General features: G+C 34.8%; 1 protein-coding gene across 3 annotated transcripts; it reads right to left on the reverse strand.

The window, feature by feature from the left end:
* Positions 1–10,784: 10,784 nt before the first annotated feature.
* Positions 10,785–11,575, reverse strand: LOC114754680 (germin-like protein subfamily 1 member 7). 3 transcript variants are annotated; one of them, XM_028943480.1, is made up of 2 exons: positions 11,469–11,575; positions 10,785–11,346 (listed from the first exon to the last, which is right to left on the reverse strand). In XM_028943480.1, the coding sequence occupies exons 1-2, from the start codon at positions 11,573–11,575 to the stop codon at positions 10,791–10,793; spliced, it is 663 nt and encodes a 220-aa protein (XP_028799313.1). In that variant the 3' UTR covers positions 10,785–10,790. The 3 variants fall into 3 exon arrangements, with proteins under 3 accessions (XP_028799313.1, XP_028799315.1, XP_028799314.1); XM_028943482.1 differs by having other exon boundaries at positions 10,785–11,340; positions 11,466–11,575; XM_028943481.1 differs by having other exon boundaries at positions 10,785–11,340; positions 11,463–11,575.
* Between the last annotated feature and the right edge of the window lie 1,913 nt (positions 11,576–13,488).

Here is a 13,488-nt window from a genome sequence, read left to right on the forward strand (position 1 = left end):
TCGCCGAGTTGTATCATTTTAAAACCAAAGTTGCCCATTCCAATAAACATAAGGCTGCAAAACCTAGTATACAAGTAGTAAATAGCACTGAGAAAGTTGTAAATCCCACTATGTGTTTTGCAAAACTCAGCGCCGAGTTCTATTGTTTTAAAACCAAAGTTGCCCAGCCCAATAAACATAAGGCTGCAAAACCCAGTATACAAGTAGTAAATCGCGATGTGAAAGTTGTAAATCCCACTATGTGTTTTGCAAAATTCAACGCCGAGTTCTATTATTTTAAAACCAAAGTTGCCCATCCCAATAAACATAAGGCTGGAAAACCCAGTATACAAGTAGTAAATAGCACTATGAAAGTTGTAAATCCCACTATGTGTTTTGTGAAATTCAGCGTGGAATTGTATGGTTTCTGAAAGGTTGCCCAAAGAAAAATAGAAGGTTACAAAACCCATTACAGAAGTTGTAAAACTCATTGTGAAAGTTGTACATCTCACTATGTGTTTTGCAAAATTCACCGCCGAGTTCTACTGTTTTAGAACTAAAGTTGCCCAGCCTAATAAACATAGGGATTCAAAACCCACTATACAAGTAGTAAATCGTACTATGAAAGTTGTTATTCTCACTATGTGTTTTATGAAATTCAGCGTGGAATTGTATGGTTTGTAAGGAAGGTTGCCCAGAGAAAAACAGAAGGTTGCAGGACCCATTATAAAAGTTGTAAAACTCACTGTGAACATTGTAAATCCCACTATGTGTTTTGCAAAATTCACCGCTGAGTTGCATCATTTTAAAACCAAAGTTGCCCAGCCCAATAAACATAAGGTTGGAAAACCCACTGAACAACTAGTAACACTTACTGTAAAAGTTGTTATTCTCACTATGTGTTTTGTCAAAATCAGCGTGGTATTTGTGTTCTTGTTGAGAAAAGTTGCCCTGCCTCTAAAAACAGGTTGTCAAACCCCTTGAAGAAGTGGTCAAATTCACTTTGAAAGTTGTAAATCTCGTTACATGTGTAGTAACACTATGGGAAAATGGTTTAACATTACTTGAAAATGAGACACCTTTACATTCCCTGAAAACAGTTTGTAAATCCCCTTACATACATAACTTTAACTAAAACATCATTAAACTTAGACAGCAAAATTTAGTGCCGTGACGCACACTGCTTTTTCCTCGGTGTGGGATCTGTGGATGACAGCAATTTCAATGCTTCTTCATGCCTTGAATTGAGCTCATGATTAACAAGCCACCACATTAGGTTTCGTCAGAAATCAGCAACATGTTCTTCACTATAGTCAAGCATCACACCAGGCTCCCATTTGCTCAACCATATTAAAACATGAACGCCATGGTCTCGCCTACACATGGCAACAATGTCCATTAGTGAAACACGAAGTAGCATTCATACATTATTACATCAACAAGTAATACCAGTCACAGATTGTTTTGTTGAGGAACAGGGGCCCAAATAATGTCACTCATCTTCTTCTTTCCAATGGCATTGGGCTTTACTATCTCAATCATGTTATAAAATCGATTCCTCTGCACAACACATACTTGCATCTGTAAATAATTTGGTAAACAAACAGCATCTTACACAAGAACAGTAACAATATTCTTACACATCCCGTGACCACAGTCATCATATCATCATCAGCTACACCTTTCTTCTTACTCTTCTTAGTAGGAAAACTTGGCTTCATTGAGTCTAGCACATAGAAATTCATTGTCTTAGGCTCAAGCACAAGACAAAACCAGTGAGCACCAACAAGTGTAGGTCCAAATATCAAGTCACAGTCTCCTATATTGTAACTGACTTATTTAGGCAGAAACTGTTTTTCTCGTTTTCTAGCATCCTATCGAGATGGGTTTGTAGCTAGTATTGCCTGCAGCATTGAATGATTAGTCATGTAGCAGTAATTATTTTGTAAACATCTTAGTAACCTTACCATAAAGTTAGCATCAAATATGTGTCGCTTTACTTCTCCTTCGCTCTTCATATCAGCCAATAAAGTCTTCCACACAACTGATATACATGAGCTGTTTGCAAGTAAATTTTAGTTTTCCCACAGGTATACATGAGCATCAAATGTAGAAGTTATAGTACTCAGCCCAAGATCACAATACTAACTTCCCCAGTTACCTATTCTCTCAATTCCTCCAAGTGTCCTCAGCTGATCTCGAGTGATATCCTTGTCAGATATTTTAACTAAAGGCCTAAAAATATGTTCCCAGTATCATTATGTGTGTAGTTAATTAGTAAACAACCGATAAGTAATATCATTCACAGTCATGCAAATAGTAACTTACATGTCACCCTCCTGACTTGAACACATGCAGGATATCATGTTTAAAAACTTGTCCTTTTCCTCCATATTCCTCTTTTTCCTCTTAACAGGCATTGTCAAAATCCATGGAGAATTTATGGCCGACTTTACCTCCCTCTGTGATCTCCTAGGCTGTGCATTCTTGTCCATGGGGGAAACATCAGGGGAATCCATATTTCCTACTTGTATTCCTTCTTCCTCAACATCAATCATGTCGGCCTCGTCCGAGTCATCTCCATGATGAGGTACGTGACCTGAGTCCTGTCTATCATCATCATCTCCCTCATTTTCATCATCACCTGCCTCGTTATCATCATCACCATCATCAACTTCATCTTCTCCCTTATATTCATCTCCAACTTCATTAGGGCCCTTATCTCCCACAGTACGATTTTCCTCCATTGTTATGTGCACCTTATGTAGCTCGTCCTCTACTACGATAACAAGTCTCTTGTAGCTTAAATCAATTACAGCCATCAACTTTTGATGTAAGCTCTGCAACTCCTGCATCACATTATTAAAAAAGGTCAAACACTTTATCTTGTTAATGCACATTGAAATTACCAAGCAAAGCACACACCGGGTGTAAGTTAGCGACACTTCTCCTTGTTCTCTCCTCATCTCCAACCCTAACTTTAGAGCCCTTCTCCTTGTACAATAGGCCTCTGTTGCTCCACCTTTCTTTCTTTGTCATCTCCTTTATCCTCTCATCAGTCCAGAATTGAATAGCACTTATTTACCCATCTCTAACAGATTTAGATAATGGGAAGCGCTCAGCAAGATATAATTGCAACATCAAATTATTAACTTTATTATCACTCGATTCAAACATACAACAAAAAAACAATGGTAATAAATACATACCAATAAAAGGTAGATGCATCCTCCGACGTTGCAACTCCCTTTATCATTGTCTTCCCTTACGTTTCTATACACTTCAATATAATCTTCCATCTCTTTCCACAAGTTGTTCACAATGTATGTGGCCTAATCAAATCGGTGAAATCCATTCATAGTACAACACATCACCCTTACTAGCTTGTCACTCACTGTTGTTTGTGAGGTAGGAGCTAGAAAACTCCCAAGTGTGTACAACATGAACAAGAACTCAAAATTCTCTTCATTCTCCCCAGATTTAATGTCTTTGAGTATCTTGGTAAAAGAGACTTTACCATATTCATTCTTCAACCTCTTATATGTTTCATCATCATCATCGACATCCGTTCTTATCTTTTCCCCTATGTGGGATACATCCAACAACTACGCAACATCTTCTGTATCAATTTCCTTGATCTTCCCCCTTATTGTAAATTGATGAGTAGGCGGATCATATGCTCGAAGCATGCGTACTATGAGGTCACGATGGAGTCTCTCACATCCCATGTCAAGCAAACTTGCGAATCCCAAACTTTGTACCTTGGCTTTCAATCTGTCATTGCTATTTATAAATTCCACCAATGACTTGTATTGCCGAACTAAGCAATAGGTGCTAAAAGCAACTTTTTTCATCCTCTTCTTCTTCGTCCCTTGCTTCTTTGGTTTGTTCACTTTATCATTATACTTCTTCCTCTCCTCCAGTGGCAACTCCCTCCATGCCTTTGTTGCCTCCCTAACTTCTCTCCTATTCCTAAACTCTTTGCCCACCTTAAATTCATGGAGAAACAGCATGTACCCATTCTTCACTTGTCCACTTCCCTCTTCTTCTCTTTCTACTTGTACTTGTAATTCCATTTTCCCTGCTGCAATAAGACCACTTGTTAGTAATTCATAATAATATATTTCTTTCACAACAATGTCGTCAATTCCAGTAACAAATGTAGTCAATTACACTAACAAATATAGTAAATTTTATTAACATATCACCAAAATACCATTATCCAATCAATTAACGAGTGTAGTCAAGTCCACTAACAAATGTAGTAAATTTCAATAACATATCACCTATAAAACCATTGCACAATCAAATGAATTTGCATCACGACAATGTTGTTATTCCCATAACAAATCTGGTCACTTTCATTGACTAATGTAGTAAATTCCACTAATAAATATAGTAAATTTCATTAACATATCACGTCATAACTATTGTCCAATCAATTACCAAATGTAGTAAATTCTACTAACAAATGTAGTAAATTTCATTAATATATCATCTCAATATCATTGTCCACTCAATTGAATTTGCATCACAACATGTTGTTATTCCCATACCAAATCTATTCTTTTCCATTGGCGAATGTAGTCAATTACTCTAATTAATATTGTAAATTTCATTAACATATCAGTTAACAAATGTAGTCATTGCCAACACAAATTTAGTCGTTCTCAGACCAATAGTTGTTATTTCAATACGAAACCCACTAGTACTATTTACTACTTACCTCATCAAATTTACTACTCAACTAATAGAATTACTGCTTTCTAAATTACTACAATAAGATAACCTTTGCAAATTTTACCCACGCAAGGACAAACTTTTCAGCCTAAACCATTCAATGAAAATGAAAGCAACTTTATCATTGTCGTGCATGCAAACAAAATTTTACTAAATTCAACTTCCTTAAAATCGCACCTTCTCCACATAGAAAGCTATACTCTTTTTAGCAAAGTCAAATAACACCGACAAAACTATCCTTTCCATTTTGTTCTTTTACTTCAAATCAAAATAAAACAATCCCCACAATAAAAGCAATCCTCTGTTCCAATTAAAGGCCACCCAAAATGGATTAAACACTATTAATCAGAATCATTTCCAAATGTGTACACAACCAAACACATGAGCAATAACATGGAAATAACTTTTTTCGTCCTACAGCAACTTCTATGGGAACAACAAAGATGGAACCACAAAGAGCATCACTGCATAATTACATTTTAAGCTTCGGGGACCCATCGAAAATGCTCTATGAACAACAATATTCAAGTTCCCTACCTTGTTTAGTTTCGAAAGCGACAGCGGCAATGTGATTTCGGAGAACCCTTTTTGGTTACTAGAGGAGCTTTGATTTGGTTTCACCGAGCGGGGGCACTTTCTGTTTCGGCGGGTTGCTCTCATCGAGTTGGTGGGTTGCTTTCGCCGACTGGAGGAGGTAGTTCTAGTTCTTGATTCACTTAGTAGGGGGGCGTTGCTTTCGCCAAGTGGGGGGGTTGCTTTCGCTGAGTGGAAGCAGTTCCTGTTTCGTCGGCTGCGGGTATTGTTTTCGCCGAGTGGAGCTAGTTTCCGCCTTTTCTCCATCTCCTCAGGTTTCAAACATAATAAGGGCATTTCGGTCTTTTGGCCAAAAATCTATATTCCAAATTGGTACCCAGTGTCCTATTTGTCATTTTGCTTATTCAAGTGCCTTATTTGTCTTTTTGAAATTCAAGTGGTATTTTCTTGTCATTTTCCCAAAAGAAAATTTGCACAACCACATTAGTATTTTTGCAAAGACTCCCATAGTCTCACATGGTTTCCCAATAAATCTAGATACTTGCAGAGGTTCTGAAAACCTCACACGATATAGATTTTTAAAAAGGAAGCACTTTTGAAAATAAAAAGAAAGAACACTCAAACGTAATTCATCATGAAACTTAAGTTAAACATAGTACATTAGAATGAAAATTCATACTTGATGCTTCACTTATCAATTGGCTTAAAAAAAGAGAATACGTTATATAATAAGCCAATAATAAAAAACTATATTCACATATTAGCAAAATAACATGGAAAAAAATAAAATAAAAGTAAAAAAAAAAAGAAAGAAAGAAGAAAGCAGCTACCAAAGTAAGTATATATATATAGGGGATAATATATAAGGGCATATTTCAAACAAATAAAAAAAAAAGGGGGAATAGTGAGAATTAACTCAAATCATATTTGATTCAGCTCTCTAGCCATCATTATTCAAGTTTACAAATGTGATAATAATCACAAGAGCATAAACTTTCCTTGGGTAGAAAAAAGAAGATGAACAATGGACTTTCCTAGTTAGGTCTGCTCTCTCTTTCTCAACTCATTGTAATGAAATAAAATGATAGAAAAGTTCTCTATCTTGCCTCCTTTTTCACCAAAAAATTCTAAGTATCTTTCTCCAACTCTTACTCTCCTATTTATAAGCTCTACTAGGGTTTTCCAATTTTTCTTTAATTTTCATTTTTAAATTTTTTTCAATTATGACTTATAATATAACTTTCTATTTAAGCACTAAATTATCATCAAATAATGATTTTTTTATTTTAATTTTCGTTTTTTAAAATTTTCACAATTATGACCCCAAAAGATATTTCTAAATTGATGAGTCAATCATCTTAGATGTGAAATTTTTATTTTTATTTTTGAATTTTCTTATTTTCTTCTTTTAAAGACTCCACCTCGTATTTCTTAATTTAGAGGTCAATTGTCTTTTAATTCTTATCTTTTATTTTATTGTCATTTATTATAAGAGGGATATTCTTATTTAATTTTTCTATTTTGATTTGCCACATTGTGGATTTCTCAAACTTATTATTATTTTTATTTTTTTATTCGTTTCTTTTATTATTATTTTTATTTCATTTTTTATTCGTTTTATTTTCTTTTAATATTTCTTGTGGGGCCTGGACAAAATTGGGTGCTCACAGTTAGTTTTTAGTTTTGACTTTAGGGTTTTATGGCCAGCATCCATATGTTTAAGAAGGAACTGAAGAACTGGTCTTGGCCATGCAATATTCCCTAGCTGTGTGCGCAGTGGTTGGGTGCAGTTTCTCAATAAGCATTATTTTTTTAAACCTGATCATTGAATCAGCTATTTATGTTTTCTTTTGATGTCACATTAAACTAGCACTTCATATTAAACAAGAACTATAATTTATGTTTTTACTTCATTATCTTGGATGCTGCTTTATTGGTTAATTGGAGCTTATCATCTGCAGCTCAACGTGCCCAGGGTAAATTTTTGCTTTCATATTTGAAATCAAAAGGAATAAATTACAATTTACTCAATTTTACTTATTAGTGTCAATTTCATGCAGTGGAAGACAAATAATTTTTTTACCGAAGTCGCATATCATATTATTAAATATAGTGTGTTTGTTAACACTAAAAAATGAAGAGAAAAGTAAGAACTAACAAATATGGAAATCAAACACCGGGCATAAATATGCGAGAAATTCTTGCATACTCAGGCTGCACCACGTCATCTGCGCACTGCTCAATAAAAATATAACACATCACCCCATTAAATCCCTTGTGTTATTTCTCCTTCTCTCTTCGTTTATTTAATTTAAAAATATATGTTCAATTCCTTCCCCTCTCCCGACTAAAAGGCCTGTCAAATCAAATTCCCAAAAAATAACTCATTCTCTACTATCCTTCCTCTCTTCTTCTTTGCTTCTTTCCTACAAGATTCAGTTTGAGAAACTCTCTCTCTCTCTCTATCTCACGTCCGGTCTCTCCGTTTTGTTCCATCTTGTCTTCTTCAAACCATCAACAATGGCTTCCCTTCTCCATTCCAACCTGTGTCCTTATTATGCATTATGCTTGATTTTCTGCTGATTTCTTCATTCTAATGCCAAGATTACCTGGTCAAAGGTGCTCAAGATTCTTGGACGCTACCTTGTCCCTCTCCAGATTCCCTCAGTTGTCATTGGGCACACAAGTGACATTTTTCGCTTGGCAATGTTCTTAATATTCGTGGGGGAACAAAAGAGGTTTAAGTTTATGGGTCTCAAAAACTAAGAGATTTAAACGGAGAGAGGAAGAAGATATAGAAGGTCAAGGGAGATGGACTGAACAATGGGGGGGACAGAGAGTAAATTGATTTGGCGCATTTGGCAAGAGGGGGGAGGAATTGAAGATATATTTTTTAAATGAAATAAATGAAGAGAGAAGGAGAGATAACACGTGGGATTTAATGAGGGTGATGTATTATATTTTTATTGGGCAGTGCACAGATCACGTGGTGCACGTGCACCCAGAGCATGCAAGAATTTCTCAAAATATGCTGGCTTAAGAGATAGTGAGATCGTATTATGCACAAGGTAATTTCCAATGCTTCCGTCTTTTTGGCTAAAGTCTTTATCAACTTCGGGCTTTGGTTAATAAAATGGGTCTCATATGGAGCTGTTTCATTAATTAAATAGTAGTCGACGGATAGCTGTCCTGACAGTAACAACACTGCCATGTTTAGAATAGGTGTTGAATTTTGATGTCAGCGTTAAGGTATTTTGTTTTTTGGGTAGGAAATGGGGCAAAATGCCCAAGAACTCTTTACTCATCGTGGTCGAGCGTCAGCTCAAGGACCTATGGTGCAGTGGCGCTAGGAACCACCTAACTTCCACCCCACAATCTTCATCATGGCATTGGCAGCCTCTCTTCATTGCTTTATCCAAGCATGCATCCTAGCCTCACGAGCTTGTATCTTGGCATCCACGGTTCGTGTAACTTCCTCAAGGCTCCTCAACTGAAGTCTTGCATGGCCTCCTCACTCTTGTTGTCGTCTAATGTGATTTAGCCGTTGATTGGGAGCTCCCTAGTATATAATTTCGATGACCACTCCTGCCATAAACAAAACTTGGCCCGGCACCAAAACCAAGTCCCCGAACCCATCTAGATGCTCAAGTCAGGGTAGACCCGCCCTCAGTGAGGTGGTGGGATCCACATCTGACCCCTAAAACTCCCTCAACTCCATGTCTTTTTAACCAATCCGCTCTTGCCAAAATAATTCAACCAAATTATAATTTGAAAAGTAAATTAAAACAACAAACCTTTATAAATTTAATTAACCAACGACAACTTCCTCTGCTTGCTCCGACATGGGAGTGTCGTCTTTATACCTGCAGAGCACCAGCCGCATCTCCCCATATGAAGGCCTCCGCCCTTTTTCGAGTTCTGTCTTACCTCTTTTGAGAATTATTGCCAATAAAGACAAAAATAATTATTATAATTGAATTTCATATATCCAAAAAGAATTAAATTTCACATATTTCATATATCCATATGGTGGATCCTCTGCTAAGTGTGGTTCGCAGTGTTTCTTTGAGCAATACACTAAAACAAAAATTAAATTAAATTACTTAAATTCTACATAAATATTATGGTTAATAATAACAATTGTATAAAGTTAAAAAAAAAAATTAAAATTAACGCCGCAAAATTATACCCTCTACTCAGGTGTCATCCCGAACTGCTCAAAAGCTGCCCAGTCATTGGGGGCGAAGACATCGGGCATGTCCTCCTATAACTCTTGGAAGGGCCTCGTCCAATCGCTGCTCTTGGAATTGAAGAGCCTTCCCCCCTTAGTTTTCCTGCCATCGCCTATCTTAGTGAAAGCATAATACTTTTGGTCGTCCGTCATGGCAAATTTCTTCTTCAGTTAAATAAAAAGCTCCCGATTAATAATAATTAATATAAATATATTTAATTAAATGCTTAATTAATTTGAATAAAACATTTAAATAAAATTTTATTAATTACCTTTACCACCTCTACTCAGACATCATCTTTAGGTTTTGCTAGCAACTTCTGCTAGTTCTCAAAGTAGATAGGAAACCACGTGTAATTCCCACCCACATTACAGAAAAACCGATTGAACAAATGGCCATCCATCTCAATCAGATTCCTTATACGCTCATTACAAGGAATAATGGCTGTGGTAAAAATACAAGTTTAAATCTTGGGAAACATACTTGTTAGGAGGGCTTTAACCTTTGTGCTCATGACCCAATAGAGATTAGTATTAAGTTCAAAGTGATTTGAGAATACTCTCAATTATACTCAAAAAAATTAAAAAAGAAATGTGTATTCTTTCTTTTTTTAAAATTTTTCTCTTGATATATATATGTTATATAATGAAAAAAATGGAGAATTACAATTAGATTTTAAGGAAGAGAAATAATTACTAAAAGATCCCAATAACAATCTGAGCAACCTGTAATGACAAGTTTTAGAAGTAGAATAACAACCTCTAGGACTTATTTTATAATTTTTTTTCTTAGAACCTCATTGTAACTCTCCCAAAAAAATTCTATTAGATAAAATTGAACAAATTCATGAACTTTTTCTCAATATAGTTTGCGAGAATATAATTCTCTGATGATCCATTTGGTTCCTAGAATAAGTGAGAATGTAATGAATTTAATGGTTTGAGAATCTAGTGCAATGTAATAATGATTATAATGAAGTTGTTTGGTTCATACAACGTTAAGATTAGTAAAATTAAATTTATTATTTATATTTAATGAAACACAAATAAAATTGAAACAACATAAGAACACACACACATACAGATTATTCGATTATGGTGAATCTAAAAGAAAGGTATTGATGCAGGCTATGCTACATCAAATTCAATACAAATTAAATAAGTACCATATCAAAAAAGAAAATCAAATAAAGCATCTGGGAATATATCCCTACAATTTTTTATTTATTTAATAATAATAATAATAATAATCATCATCATCATCATCTATAAAGCGCTCAATTATTTTTGTAGTAGGCATTATTGATTAACCACGAAATGGCTTCTGAAGGTAGTCAATTATTTTCTGGTCCACTTGGAAAGCCTTTTGCAAAACTTGAGAAGAGATGGGGGTATCAGAGCCAAACACAGAATCTGCAATAGTGATCACTCCAGCATTTTGGCTACTAAGACCTGCAAAGGCAATGGCATTGCCATAACCCACATTCTGTTGGAAGTGAATGAGACCAATTGGAAACACAAACACATCTCCTTTGTTAAGCACTTTGGTGAATAATCGATTCCCATCTTGATTAGACGTCGCAAATCCTACCAGAAGAGATCCTTCAATCACTACAAGGATCTCAGTGCCACGTGGATGAGTGTGGGGAGGGTTCAATCCATTCGGCGCAAAGTCAATGCGAGCAAGAGATATTCCTAGAGTGTTTAATCCATACAGCATGTTTACGTCTACTGCAGTGACATTGGAGCCATTAGGATTTGATGTGTGTCCTGCTTTATCCAGCCCAGAAAAGAAGAAGTCCTCAGCTTTCACTGCCTTTGGATCTTTGCAAAATTTTCCATTCACAAAAACAGCAAATTTAAGAGATTAGCTGGTAAATTAGTTTGCTAAAGAACAATAAATGAATGAAGCCGCTAAAACTTTATGTAGTATAATTAGTGTGTGTGTGTGTGTGTGTGTGTGTGCGCGCCTCCTGGAGTGGCTGAGTCTTTGAGTGCGACACAGAAATCTTGAAGGGGACTTGGGTCATATGCGAGCACAAGAGGAGAAGCCAATGCCAAGAGGCTAACAACAAAGTACACAGCTTTCATCTTGTGCGTATATATCTCTAGGATCTCTACCTCTTTCAATTGCCTGTGTGTTTATGAGTTTATGAATGAACTTAAAGGCTTTTTATAAGGAGAAACCATTGATGTGGTCTTTAGTTTGCTTGCAGGAAGCAAATAAGACTCAGTGTTACTTCACCTGCAACCTATCTTCTGACCCTTTCTTTACCAACTACAAGCATATTTCTTGCTCTTCTAATCTGTATTATTTATGGATCCGAACTTTGAGGTTTTATGGCCAGTCTTGTGTTTGAGAATGACGAAAAAAATGGCTATGGCAAATGAGCCTTTGGTTATTACTACCTCTGGTTCTTAATATAAAAACTAGTTCAACTTTCAATTTGATCATAAATATAAGATTTTAATTCATTTTATCTCTCATATTTATCTATTTTTTCAAAATAGTCATTGCAGTAGTTACACATATTAAAAATTCAATCAAATAGTAGTTTTATAATTATTACAAATAACTAACTAACTTCTTTAATACACTTAAATTAGTCAACTAGCTCTTATATTAAGAACGAGAGGTAGTATATCTTTTCATCATTTAATCAGTTCTTGGAATCAATCAGTAAATATTTAAATCTGTGCATTGAATCAAGTTTTCTTTAGATGTGAGATTAAATTAGCACTTTATATGAAACGAACTATCATTTATGTTTTTTACCATCTTGGATGCTGTTATATTGGTCTTTAATTTGCTTGCAGGAGGCAAAAAAAGACTCAGTATTTCGTCACCTGCAATTTGACCCTTGCGTTACCAACTACGTATATGCATGCATCTTCTTCCAAGTGGATATCTCATTATTTAATTTATTAAGACGCCTTATTTTGACATTTTCTTTATATTTTGTTCGTGAGCATTGAAACTTGAAATTATTTTAAGTTTTTGGTCCGGACTTTGAGGTTTTATGGCCCATAGCTTAATGTTTAGGAACTGAAGAACTGGTCTAGTGTGTGATTTTCTAAAGCTGTGTTTGTAGTGGTTGGGTGCAGTTCCTCGATCAGTATTCTATTGCTTATTATATATTTTCATCGTTTAATTAGTTAATGGAATCATTCAATAAATATGTAAACATGTGCATTCTTTTTATTAGATTTCCGGTGGGATTTTTTTTTCCTTGGTTTCTTTTGGGGGGGGGGGGTCCCGGTTAAGAACAGTCTTTCACACAACAACTATGAGTTTCTAAAAAATACTTTACGAATTCAGTCACAATTTTCGATATGTTGTGATTATATTATTGCGCTTAAAATCAATATTTTCAAAGGACACATTGATTATGTTTGTAATATTCACATTTCTGTAAGTTAATATTATATTATATTTATTAAAAGGCTTGGTGTTTTTTTTCCCAACATTAAAAGGCTTGCTCCTTGATTTGATCACTCCATCTTAAATCTTAATAAGCTAGAAAAAAATAAATTAATCTTGTTTTTATTAAAAATACTGCAATTTTTTTTTTGCTTATGGTAAATTTATCACAAGATTTGGAAACTAAGGGGAAATAATCTCATTTAATTTAAACTTTTGTTCTTTATATTTAGTTTTTCAGTAGAACCTTTTTTTTTTAACAACTTTAGAGATTCTAACATGAAATTTGGGTCCTCATTCGGTGCTTATCACTTGCTCATCACAACGATAAGCATGCTCATGACTGTAATGCAACGTAGACTATTCAAAACCTAATATGAACGGCTAAAATTTAAAATTTTTAACATACAATTTTTCAATGATAAATATATTTAAAGAAGTGTTAGTTATAAGATTATCTTTATTTTGATTTTTGTATTTATTAAAATGAAATATTAATTAAAATATATAAAAAATTTAAATTCAATCTAGACTATCCAAAACAATCTGGATGGTTCAAATTAAGATGTACTCATCAATATGA

The sequence above is a fragment of the Neltuma alba genome, unplaced genomic scaffold (assembly GCF_004799145.2).
Source record: "Neltuma alba isolate B1F8T4 unplaced genomic scaffold, ASM479914v2 tig00010174_pilon, whole genome shotgun sequence".
In the NCBI taxonomy this organism is placed as follows: Eukaryota; Viridiplantae; Streptophyta; class Magnoliopsida; order Fabales; family Fabaceae; genus Neltuma; species Neltuma alba.

Bases quoted from the DNA above. Each gene is read 5' to 3' on its own strand.
- LOC114754680 (XM_028943480.1), bottom strand. From the start codon at position 11,575: ATGAAAGCTGTGTACTTTGTTGTTAGCCTCTTGGCATTGGCTTCTCCT. The intron at 11,347-11,468 runs AGCCACTCCAGG...CAGCTAATCTCT, and splicing joins TGTGTCGCACTCAAAGACTC to TAAATTTGCTGTTTTTGTGA.